Source organism: Emiliania huxleyi (assembly GCF_000372725.1).
Source record: "Emiliania huxleyi CCMP1516 unplaced genomic scaffold EMIHUscaffold_47, whole genome shotgun sequence".
Taxonomy (NCBI): Eukaryota; Haptophyta; order Isochrysidales; family Noelaerhabdaceae; genus Emiliania; species Emiliania huxleyi.
This window is the reverse complement of record NW_005198467.1, coordinates 730869-742421: the sequence shown is the minus strand read 5'-3', so window position 1 is coordinate 742421 and position 11553 is coordinate 730869. Positions and strand designations below refer to the sequence as shown.

Sequence of the window (11553 nt, the reverse complement as noted above, 5' to 3'; positions counted from 1 at the left end):
GGCCGTTTCCCCCGTCGGTTGCCCGGTGCTCCACCCTTACCGTTTAGGAAATTTTTAGAAAGTTTCTGGGAGGTGTCTAGGAAGTGTCTAGGAAGTGTCATCGGGTAGTTGCCGCGGGCTCCGCCCTAACCGGTGGGGTGGGCCAGCCCCCCCCCCCCCCCTCCCCCTCCCCCTCCCCCTCCCCCTTCTTAGGCGCGCCGCTCGGTGAGGCAGCGCGCAAGCTCGCCCTGCAGAATGTGCACGCGTGGGTGGAGCCGCACGCGACCGCCGCGGAGATGGTTGCGCGGAGCCGGCACCACTTCCACCGGGCGCTGCTCGAGGTGCGGCTGCGCACGCACACGCACGCACGCACACGCACGCACGCGCGCGCACGCACGCACACGCACGCACACGCACGCGCACGCACGCACACGCACACGCACACGCACACGCACGCACACGCACACGCACACGCACGCACGCACGCCTCTTCCACGCACATCGGGCTTCGCACGTGCAATGCCGCGGGGCGCGCGTCCCGACCCTCGCGTCCCACCCGCGCTGGAGAAGAGCACCTCCGCCGCCGCCGAGGTGGTGGTGGTCTCGGTCTTGGTCTCAGTTGTCGTCTCAGTCGCCTTGGGCATTTTGGCCCTGAGGTTGGAGTCGTAGAAGCGGGCCCCGTGGGCTTGCACTCGCTCCCTGTCCCGAGACATCTCGAGCGCCTCCCGGAGGCGCTCGACCTCCGCCCACGCCCTCGCGAGCTCAGTGTGGTCCGCCCGTCCCTCACCGTAGGTGCGGCTGCGGCAGCGGCACGGCGCCGCCGCCGCGCGGAGCGACGGCAGGCTGCCGCGCGAGGGCAACGTCGGCGCGCTCGCGCGGTGCGGCCGCTTTGGCGAGTACGCTGCGGCGGCGGCGGCGCGGCTCGGGATCGAGTACTCGGAGGGCGAGGTGGGGCGGATGCACGCCGTCGAGGCTGAGGTGTGGAGAGGCGCTGTTCACACTTGAGACTGCGAACAGGCGGAGCGGATGCGCGCCGTCGAGGATACTGTGTACGGCGTCTCTTCACAGCTGCAGCTGTGAACAGGCGGAGCGGATGCGCGCCGTCGAGGAGGAGCACTCGCATTTGGAGCGGCCCCTGTTTGCCTACCTGATGCTGCGCGGCGCGCTCGAGCCCCGAGACCACCCGAGACCCACCCGAGTGCACCCCGAGCGCACTCCTTGAGAGCACTCCTTGAGAGCACCCCCCTGAGATCGCCCCCAAGATCAAGCGCGGCCGCTGACGGTACCCGCCACGAACTCTCCGTGAAACGTTCTCGGAGGTTTCCTAGGCGTGCTCGCGCGGCCGATCGAGCGGCTGATCCTCCTCGACAGGCGCGCAGTGGGGGGTCGTGACCGCGGTGGGCCGCTCGCGCCTGCCCCCTCACCTGTTTGCGGCCCTTTTGCCGCTCCGTAGGGCGCTTTTCCTCGTCGAGAGCGACGGGTGGGCGGGCGGCGGCTGCAGCGGCGCGGGCGACAGCAGCGTAGAGGCGGGCGACAGCAGCGCGGGGGCGGGCGGAGGGTGCGGTGCGGCGGCCGACGGCGGAGAGGAAGGGGGACACGCCCTTTGCGTTGAGCTGGTCCCGCTCTTTGACCCGCTGCTTTCGCCCCGGAACACGGCGGTGGTCGCGTGCGAGGAACGAGGGCCGAGGTAGGGTCGGCGCTGCGGGTTAGTAAAGTAAGTTTAAGTAGGCGACAAAGAAGAACAAAAACGCGTGAAAGGCCCTTTCCCTGCGAACGCGCACCCCCGGGGGCTACGGCTTAGCCTTAGGGCTCTCTAGCCCGTAACCCGATCCCGATCATCTGCTGGCTCGGCGCTGGGTGCGCGCTTCTTAGCTCCCCCCGGGGCCCTAGAATGCTGGATGTGAGGCTGCCGACTGCACTCAAAGTGCTCCAAGTGCGAAATCGCGGCACAAAGCAACTGTATTTCGGTGTCCGGCCACTACCGCTGCTACAAGTATGATAGCGAGCGCGGCCGGTGCGCCAGCAAAAAGCGCAAGCGGCCGACACGCTTGCCCGTATAACGCATTCATGACCCGCGTGTCCTTCCCAGCGCGTGGCTGCTACAACACGCCGGACGACTGCGAGGCGTTTGGCACACCCGGGGTCGCACTGCTCTCACCCTTGCCCCCTCCGCCGCCCCGCCCTCGCCCTCCCCGCCGCCCTCGTACGAGACCGCCACCAGGTAAGGTAAGGTAAGGTAAACGTCTCCACACACACAAAGTGGTGGGGCAAGGGGGGGCGACCCTCGCATCTCCACGCCCGGGACACGGGCAGGAGCCCCACGGCATTCAAAGTGCAAGCACCGGCCCGGTGCCGTGGGTGAGCAACCTGCACCCCACTCCCTCCCTCCCAGACACAACCCACACACAACCCCCACAGCGTGGACGACTACGTGTTCAGAAACACCAAGCAGTGAGGCGAGGGTGAAGGGGTAAGGGGCTGTGTGGGGCAGAATCTACATCTGACTACTCCATCTAGCCTGGGGGGTCGGAGGAGGGGACTGGTTGGGTAGTAGTCTAAGTTCTGAGCCTGGAGGCCTAACGGGTCTAAGTGTGGCTAGCCACGCTGGAGTGCTTGCGCGGTCTAAGATCAGCGGGAGCCTCTTACATCGGCTAAGTCGGCCGTGGACGGCCTGGGGCCAACTCAGGCTCCCACCCCGCCACCGTGATCAAAGTACCGCAACGATACGGCGCAGCCCCCAAATTTTCTTCGCCTGCGGCGGGCGATCGATCCTTCTCATGCTCAGCAATCGCCGCCTCAGCATCCCCCTCTTCCGATTCTCGTTGCTGCTTCTTGAGCGCAATCTTCGGCGACTTCTCGCCAAACAGTTCTCACAAATAGCCTCAAGCTCAAACAAACGCATGTCAGAGAAGCCTGTGTATGCTGGTCCTCTTTGAACGATCCGCGCGTGAGGTAGCATAGGGCCTTGTTGGCAGCAGCCAGCTTGTTGCGCTGCTTCGTTGCGATGAGCTGATTGGGATCGCAGAAGTGCATGCCAAGCACCGCCACGGTCTTGAAGCACAGAACACATCGCAACCGCATCGTCCGCACTGCCATCGGCATGCCGCGCCCGCCGCTTCGCCGCAGCCGCCTTAAGGCACGCATAGCGGCAGCATATGGTACGTTGCGCGTACTTGAGCAGGCGTTGCGCGCCGCAAGTAGCGCACTGGCCCTGGGAGGAAGCGATATGTCATCGTGCACGTTGGTCGGGACGCGTCCAGGTATTTTTCGGGTAACCTGGACTTTTGCAGGTATAAGATACCCGGGTTTTACCCGGAGTTGGCCTTGTGTCGTCTAAGTTCATGGCCCCCGACCATACAGCGTCTAAGTCTGAGCCCGGCTCCGTGCGGGGGCTAAGTTGAGCGCTCGCACGCTGCAGAGGCTAAGTGTAGAGCGACCCTCTAGCCCTACTACCCAACCATTAGGAGGGGGGGGCAGAGAAGGGGTAAGATATGGGTGAAGCCAGCTAGTCGGACGCCCTGTCGTCGGAAGACTCCTCGGAGCCGGTGTCCGCCACCACGGTCGGTACGATGTCTACCGCCACGGCCTTTACGACGACCGCCACCGGCACGGTCGGCGCGATCGAGACGACGACGGAGACGACTACGATCGAGACGACGATGACGGCGACGACTACTCGTACTAGTGCGATCGAGATAGAGCGTCCCACTCTTCGCTCCGCGAGAGGAGTTTGAGGGCGACTTAGTGCCCATGCCACGGGCTCCCTTGAGAGGGGGAGACTAGTTGCCTCTCGAGCCTCGCCTGCGTTTCGGAAAGGCTCGCTCGTGTACTGTACCATGCGTATGTGGGTAAGAGAGAGGCGAGAGAGCGTGTTCCGTGTCGGCTGTCGCGGACTCGCGCGTGTGCTCGAGATGGTGTCGTTGTCGATCTCGCCGCCACACTGCGTCGCAAAGCACACACAAGCTCTTGGGTCGGGTCTGTCCGTGCGTCCACCTGTCTGCTCCCTCGCCCGCTTTTGTCGCCAAGGATTTGTTATTTTTTACGGTCTTCAGCGGATCTGCGGTGTTGCGTGGAATGGGATGGGGGAGTGAGCGGTCGGGGTTGCCGAGATTCGGTATCGTGCCTGCCATCCCTCCCGGCTCCCGCGGACGCGAGGCGGCTGGTGGCGGCGGAGCTCGGGGCGGTGGTGCAGTTGAAGGGGTCGGCGTGGTGGGGGGGTGGCGGAAGGGCGAGCGCTGCCGGATGATTGATCGCAAGCTGCCGTACGAGCTCCCGTTCCGCGAGAGGCTGTTGGATCTGTCTTGTCCTCCCCGACATGTTGACGAGTAAAGAAAGAAACAACGAAATAAACAAAGGCCCAAAGGGAGGGATGGGAGGACGGCACGCCGCCACCACTAGCGAAGAATTCTGCGGGCGTTAAATTCTTTCTCCGTGTCGTGCGCGAGGGAGCTTCGTCAGGTACGTTGGGGCCAAAGCTTCCCACAGGCCACAGCTAACATCCTGACGCGACTGCAGGTGTCGGGGCCCACGGAGCTCAGAGCACCCGGCTCAGCCCGGGGACCAACTTGAGCGCGCCGCCCACCAGAAAGCTGGCGATCACGCTGCACGCGGCCACGAAGAAGAAGCCACCAAAGAGCTCGCCGTCGCTCACGGGTGAGCTGCTCGTCGTCGAGTTGACGAAGACGATGTCGGCGTCGGAGGCCTGCTCGAGCAGCAGGACGTAAACGTACGTGAAGCCCGTGACGGCCCAATACTGCAGCAGGTAGACGCCGAAGGCGCCGCCCGCAAGAAACTTGGTGAGGCGCGTCTCAAAGTTGGCGCGCCGCTGGAAGACGTCGAGCGCGAGCACGAGCGCGCACGCGCAGTAGGGGCCGAGCGGGAGCTGCAGCGCGAAGAAGCATGGCGTGAAGCCGCCCGAGCCGGCGAAGCCGTTGCCGGGTGCGCCGGGCGCGAGCGTTAGGAAGAAGAAGAGCGCGACAAACACGGCGCAGACGCCCACGTACCATCGCGCCGGGCGGACGAGGCTCAGCGGCGGTGGCCGCGCGAGCCAGTCGTGGCACTTGGCGAGCAGACCGCCGACGAACCCCAGCGCGTTGAGGAAGCCGTCGCCGCCGGGCCCGGCCATCGGCATCGAGCCAAAACCGAGGGTGGCGCCGGCGAGGGCGCACATGAGCGAGGCGACAAGCTGCACGGCGGCCACGCCCAGCGAGAGGAGGACGAGCCTGCCGAACGAGGGCGGCTCGATCGGCGGCAGTGGCCTGTCCACGAGCGACCAGATCGACTGGAAGACGAGCAACCACGAGAGGAACCACGTTGCGGCGCTGTCCGGGAAGTAGGAGAAGGCGCCGTCGCTAGGCGAGGCGAGAGCGAAGCCGAGGAGGCTGTTGAGCGGGTTGACGACGAGCCAGAAGAGGAAGTAGGCCGGGCCGAGCCGCCAGAAGGAGTCGCGAAGGAAGGCGCCCGGGCCCTTGCGGGCGAGGCCAGAGACCGAGAAGTAGCCCGAGATGAAGAAGAAGAGCGGCACGACGAGCGGCTTGAGCAGCGCGGTGCCGGTGAGGGCGGTGGCCGTGTACCAGCTCAGCGGCGCGGGCTTGAGCGAGAGGAAGGCGCCTTGGCCGATGAAGGGCATCGCCGAGTGGCCCACGACTACCATCGTGATCAGGGTGGCCTTGGCGTTGTCCAGCCAGTGCAGCCGCGGCTTGGTCGCCACGCTGGTCAATGGCTCAGACGCCGGCCTGGCAAAGCAGGCGCGCTCGCCGAAGAAGGTGAGGCCGATCACGAACACCATCGAGAGTGGCGCCACGCCCCACGCGGCCGCGTTGCCCGCGCCCATCAGGATGCCGCTCGCCAAGATGGCGGCGAGAAGGGCAAACGTGAGCAAGGTGAAGATGAGGAGCGCGGATAGCGGCCGCATCGCTCGCTGAAGGTGGTTGTCAAACTCGACCAGCTGAAGTCAAGGGAGGTGTTTTTTGAGAGCGCCTTCGTTGTAGGTGTTTTTTACCTGCACCGGGCACCCACGGCCACGCAATGCACGCTCAAACAAACGACAATGCGCGCTCATGGCGTCTGGCGCACGTCGCTCGTGGGGGAGAAGTGTGCACTCCAAGCCGCTTGTTTGTGCCACGTTCTCGTTGTGCACCGTGTTTGTTATGACCCCCCCCAATGAACACACCAGTGAGGGTGGGCGAGACGATCGAGGGGTCCCGTACCATGCGGAACCGACCCTATCCAGTGCTCAAGTGCTCAAGGCGCTCTACAACGTGAAATCTCTACCCGGTACAACAAAGTACAACAAACTCTACATCAAAAGCGGCGAACGAGGCACGGTCGCTCTCCGACATTAGGCGCGTTGCACTTGCCAGTGCTGCCCTGGCCTTCTGTCTGCCCGCCCAATGGGTGGCAGGTGCCTCTGCTGCTGTGGCTTGCCTCACGGCTGCGACTGGCCGGCGCCTCGGCGCGTCAGCTCGGCTCGGCGTAGCGATCGTGGCCAGCGCAACTCGCTTGGACTCAACGCTCAGCCAGGAGCTCCCGCACGCGCTGGCGCGAGGCATGGCGCATGCAACGCGCAGCAATGCTTGCCTCGCCTCGCGCAAATGCGACCGTCCTCGCAGCCGACAGTCCACCGCCTGCTACAGAAGCACTGCGACGAATGCGGCACCGGCGACGCATGGCAGGCTGGTCATGACGCAGTTGTAGGGTGTTGTGTGCCGTCAGAGGGACTCTCTGTGTGTCAGGGATAGTCAGGGCCGTCCATCAGAGCTCCAGTAAGCTCGGAGACACCCCACTAGTGCGGCTCGACCTCTTTGAGTCACTGCCTTCCCGGCGGGTTTGCTGTAGAGCCTCTACAACAAACTCTACAGCAAAATCGCGCTCTACAGTGCTCTACATCTGCATCGCTCTGTCCCGCGCCGGATGTAGAGCTCTACAGCTCTACAGCGCTCTCCAGCGCTCTACATCTCTACAGCTCTACAGCTCTCTACACTCTACATCCTCTACACCCTCCCTCAGACACACACACACTCGGATCCCCCCTTCTTGAGAGCCCACCCTTCGTGTAATCATGTAGTCCCCACAATCGCTGACGTGGGATCGCTTGTCATGTGAGAGACTGCGTTGTGTTCTTGTGTATCCGCTTTCTCTTGAGAGGAAGGCGTGCTACGATCAGATTTTTTGAGACGGCGTGCAGGCGTCTCGCCTGTGGCTCTCTCGAATAGGATAGTGGCACGGTCAGATTTTTTACTTCTCACGACGGCGTGCCTCGCGCCTGCTACGTCGGTCTCTTCAGACGTAGCGCCGACGAAGAACCGACTGGCCACCGCGCACCGGCACCAAGACCATGACGCCATCAGTGTATGTGGCTCTTACGTACATTCCCGGAGGAGGTGAAGGACTGCTGACAGAGGCACTTACAGCGGCACGATAATTTCTTCTTCGGGCGGCGGCTCGAGGGCGGCGGGCAACACAGCTACAGCACGTTCGCAAGCTGTGGCTCTCTCTTCGGCCACCCTCCGGTCGCCACAAAAGCCTCCCCGCCCGCACCCTCTCCGCCCCCATCCGCGCCCGACCTCCCCACCTTACCCCGCCGCAAAGCCTCGCGTCCGCACCGCCAGTTCTGACGCGCCCGCGCCCCCGCGCCCCCAGGGCGAAAACCAAGCGGTCCAGTCTCGGGCTTGAGGATGTCAAGCGCAGCAGTGGCAGGCGTTCCGGTACAGCTCGAACTCGGACGACCTCGCCTACAGCCGCGAGACGGGTGCAGCGGCCCGGCGGCGGAGGGCAGACGCCAGATTGGCAAGCAGGCCGACCGCACGGCGCCGTTCTGGGTCGACTTGCCCGCCTTCCGCCAGCTGCAGGCCCTGTCCGAATGCCCGGCGGTGGTCACGTTTGAGCAGGGCCACCAGTCGCTCCCCGACCGCGTCTACACGGTGCTCGCGCGGCTGGCGGAGCACCAGCCGACCGTGATGATTGTCCGCGTCGACTGCTCGACTGCTCCGAGCGGGCGGTTCGACAGCCGCACCGCCAACGAGCTCTGCACCCGGAACCGGAGCGCGGCCGTCCCGCGCCCGCTCGCTCCCGCAGGGGCAGGGGAAGCCCAGATTGAGGGGGGGGGGGGGGAGGAGAGGAGAGAGAGAGGGTGAGAGACCCGCCCACCTCCTTGCACCCACCACTCTTGACGGCCCCGCCCGCCCCGCGCCCTTCGCCCGCCGCAGGGCTGGCAGCAGCTCGGAACGTGTCGCGGCCGCAGGCGCCTGCCCAGATCTCCCCACATCTCCCCACATCTCCCCAGATCTCCCCAGATCTGCCCAGATCTGCCCAGTGAGATCTGCCCATCTCTCCCCACATCTCGGAACGTGGTTCCTCACCCCACGTCCACACTGGGCCTTGCACATTGAACATGCCGTGTCCGGGTGTGTGGAGTCGCGAGGGCTGCTCTGGCCCTTGCCCCGCCACCTCGTGTGCGTGGAGAAGCTGTCCTTACCCTGGCCGTGTCGCGGCCGCAGGGCACCTCGATGCCGATCATCGAGTCGCTGCAGCGAGGTCTCTCTCCCTCCCTCCCTCCCTCCCTCCCTCTCTCCCTCCCTCTCTCTCCTCTGGCCCGACACGCCCCACCCCACACCCCCCGCAGGCCGCTTCACGCGCTTCGCCGGCCGCAGCGACGACGCGCGCGCGATGCGCTCCCTTAGACACACCGTTACACACTCCCGGGACACTTCCGAGACACTTCCTAGGCGCGCGCGATGCGCTCCTTGGTGCAGCCGCTCGTGCTGCGAGGGCTCGGCAACGACAAGGAGCGCTCCTCTCGGCTGCATCTCGGCTGCACTTGGGCTGGACCTCGGCTGGACCTCGGCTAGACCTCGCTCGGGCCCTGCATGTATGCGAACTCGGAGCAGCACCGCTTCTAGCCACACCTCCCCACACCTCCCCACACCTCCCCACACCTCCCCACACCTCCCCACACCTCGCCACACCTCCCCACACCTCCCCACACCTCCCCACACCTCCCCACACCTCCCCACACCTCCCCACACCTCCCTCACGAGATTGCATCTCCCCGACAAGGAGCGCGTCAAGGAGCAGCACCGCTTCTGCCGCGACGCCGTCCTCTCCGCGCGCGCCCGCACCAAGGCGGCGCTGGAGCGGCAGCAGCGCCGGTTTCAAGACAAGAGCGGACGCATCTGCCTACGCAAGAACGAGACGCTGCGCAAGTTGGGCAAGCGGCTGGCCGAGGAGGCGGAGATGTCCCCGGGACACGTCCACGACATGTCCGAGACATGTCGCCACAGGCAAGCGGCTCACCGAGGAGGCGGAGATGTCCCCGGGACACGTCCACGACATGTCCGAGACATGTCGCCATAGGCAAGCGGCTGGCCGAGGAGGCGGAGATGTCCCCAGGACACGTCCACGACATGTCCGAGACATGTCCCCACAGGCAAGCGGCTGGCCGAGGAGGCGGAGATGTCCGACGGACACGTCCACGACATGTCCGAGACATGTCGCCACAGGCAAGCTGCTCACCGAGGAGGCGGAGATGTCCCCAGGACACGTCCACGACATGTCCGAGACATGTCCCCATAGGCAAGCTGCTCACCGAGGAGGCGGTGCCGGTGACCGAGCGGGCGGGGCGCGGCCGCGGCGAGTGGATCTTCGTGGCGCACCACAAGAGCGGCACGACCGTGGGCAAGGTGCAGAGAGACCGCCGAGAGAGAGCCGAGAGGCAGCAGAGAGGCAGCCGAGAGACAGCAGAGAGACCGCCGAGAGAGAGCCGAGAGACAGCAGAGAGGCAGCAGAGAGGCAGCAGAGAGACCGCAGAGAGACCGCAGAGAGACAGCCCAGAGACCAACCATCTCGCGCCCCAAGAGCGGCACGAGAGCGGCGCAAGCAAGAGCGGCACCGCCGCACTCTGCAAGGCCTTGCACTTTGAATGCCGTGGGGCTCCTGTCGTCAGACGTGGAGACGCGAGGGTTGCCCCCCCTTGCCCCACCACCTCGTGTGTGTGGAGAAGTGTACCTTACCTTACCTTACACTCTGCAAGGTGCTCGCCGACGCCCTCTGCGCAGCGTCCGGCCGGCGGACCCACAAGTACACCTTCCGCGAGCAGCCGGTGGAGACGTCCCCGCCCGGCGGTGCGCCGTGCCACCCTCCTGACACGTCCGGGACACTTCGTAGACACGTCCGAGACACGTCCGAGACATTTCGTAGACACTTCCGAGACACGTCCGAGACACTTCGTAGACACGTCCGAGACACGTCCGAGACATTTCGTAGACACGTCCGAGACACTTCGTAGACACGTCCGAGACGCGTCCGAGACACTTCCCAGGCGCGCTGTGCCACTTTCTGATCAAAATCTATTCGGAGGACGTCGACATGTGGATGGCGCGGCTGGCACGCTCGCCGCACAACCGGCTCCGTCCACCCTGCGCGGGGCACCGCGCGAGATGGCTACCCCCTCAGCTCATCGGTAAGAGTGGTGACTAGGCTCGTCCACTTTGTGCGGCGCGAGATGGCTACCCCCTCAGCTCATCGGTAAGAGTGGTGACTAGGCTCGTCCACTTTGTGCGGCACGAGATGGCTACCCCCTCAGCTCATCGGTAAGAGTGGTGACTAGGCTCGTCCACTTTGTGCGGCACGAGATGGCTACCCCCTCAGCTCATCGGTAAGAGTGGTGACTAGGCTCGTCCACTTTGTGCGGCACGAGATGGCTACCCCCTCAGCTCATCGGTAAGAGTGGTGACTAGGCTCGTCCACTTTGTGCGGGATCCGCACGAGATGGCCGCGTCCGGCTACCTCTTCCACCGGCGCCGCTCCTAGACTCGCGCCTCCGAGACGCGTCCGAGACGCCTCCGAGACGTCCGAGACGCCTCCGAGACGCGTCCGAGACACGTCCGAGACACTTCCGAGACACGCCCGAGACACGCCCGAGACACGTCCGAGACACATCCGAGACACTCCCTAGACACGTCCGAGACGCCTCCGAGACACGTCCTAGACACTTCCTAGGCGCGGCTCCGAGCTCGAGTGGACAAACTCGACGCAGTGCTCGCGCGACCTGTGCACGCTCAAGGAGGCGTATGGCGCGAACGGCCCAACGAGCTCGGCCGGCCGGCGTCGTGTGCGGCGGGATGGAGCAATCCGAGTCGTGACGGAGAGACGTGCTAGGCACAAAGTGGTCGGCCCCCTACCCCCACGGCACCGAACCCATCCCCTACCCCCCACGGTACCCGAACCCTAGGTACAAAGTGGTCGGCGGACGTTATGTTCGGGGAGATGTCGGCGCAGCCGTGGCTGCGCGAGTACGGCTGCACGCACGTCGCGGGCGAGGGCGAGCTGCCGATAGATAGATAGATAGGAAGGCGACACACAGTCCGACCAACGATTGAGACACCAACGCGGTATGGGTGGACGCAAGACGCGAGATGACGGTCACACAGGAGCGACACACAGTTGCCGCACCACAGGACGGGCTACACCTCCGCCCCTTCATGGCTGGAGGCAGAGGTGCGAACGCTACGCAATAAGCTAGCTGCCGCACGAGACGTAGTACACCTGCCTCAACGCGCTGTCGGCCGTAGCGGG

The 11553-nt window shown here is 65.0% G+C and overlaps 2 protein-coding genes across 2 annotated transcripts in view; one reads left to right on the top strand and one right to left on the bottom strand.

Annotated features, from left to right (window-relative positions):
• Positions 1 to 4513: 4513 nt before the first annotated feature.
• EMIHUDRAFT_211382 (hypothetical protein) lies at positions 4514 to 5893 on the bottom strand (the record flags this gene model as incomplete). Its single annotated transcript, XM_005768119.1, has 1 exon — positions 4514 to 5893. One exon carries the CDS (start codon positions 5891 to 5893, stop codon positions 4514 to 4516), a length of 1380 nt encoding a protein of 459 aa, XP_005768176.1.
• Positions 5894 to 7435: 1542 nt separating this feature from the next.
• Positions 7436 to 11553, top strand: part of EMIHUDRAFT_464453 (hypothetical protein) — a 9242-nt gene continuing 5124 nt past the window's right edge. Inside the window, exons 1-13 of the mRNA XM_005768118.1 lie at positions 7436 to 7490; positions 7621 to 8055; positions 8187 to 8221; positions 8478 to 8514; positions 8603 to 8637; positions 8706 to 8765; positions 9037 to 9187; positions 9553 to 9659; positions 10010 to 10100; positions 10298 to 10382; positions 10716 to 10775; positions 10978 to 11060; positions 11210 to 11286. Coding sequence (XP_005768175.1) covers positions 7656 to 8055; positions 8187 to 8221; positions 8478 to 8514; positions 8603 to 8637; positions 8706 to 8765; positions 9037 to 9187; positions 9553 to 9659; positions 10010 to 10100; positions 10298 to 10382; positions 10716 to 10775; positions 10978 to 11060; positions 11210 to 11286 — 1221 coding nt within the window. The 5' untranslated portion in view covers positions 7436 to 7490; positions 7621 to 7655. The remainder of the gene's footprint in view (positions 7491 to 7620; positions 8056 to 8186; positions 8222 to 8477; positions 8515 to 8602; positions 8638 to 8705; positions 8766 to 9036; positions 9188 to 9552; positions 9660 to 10009; positions 10101 to 10297; positions 10383 to 10715; positions 10776 to 10977; positions 11061 to 11209; positions 11287 to 11553) is intronic.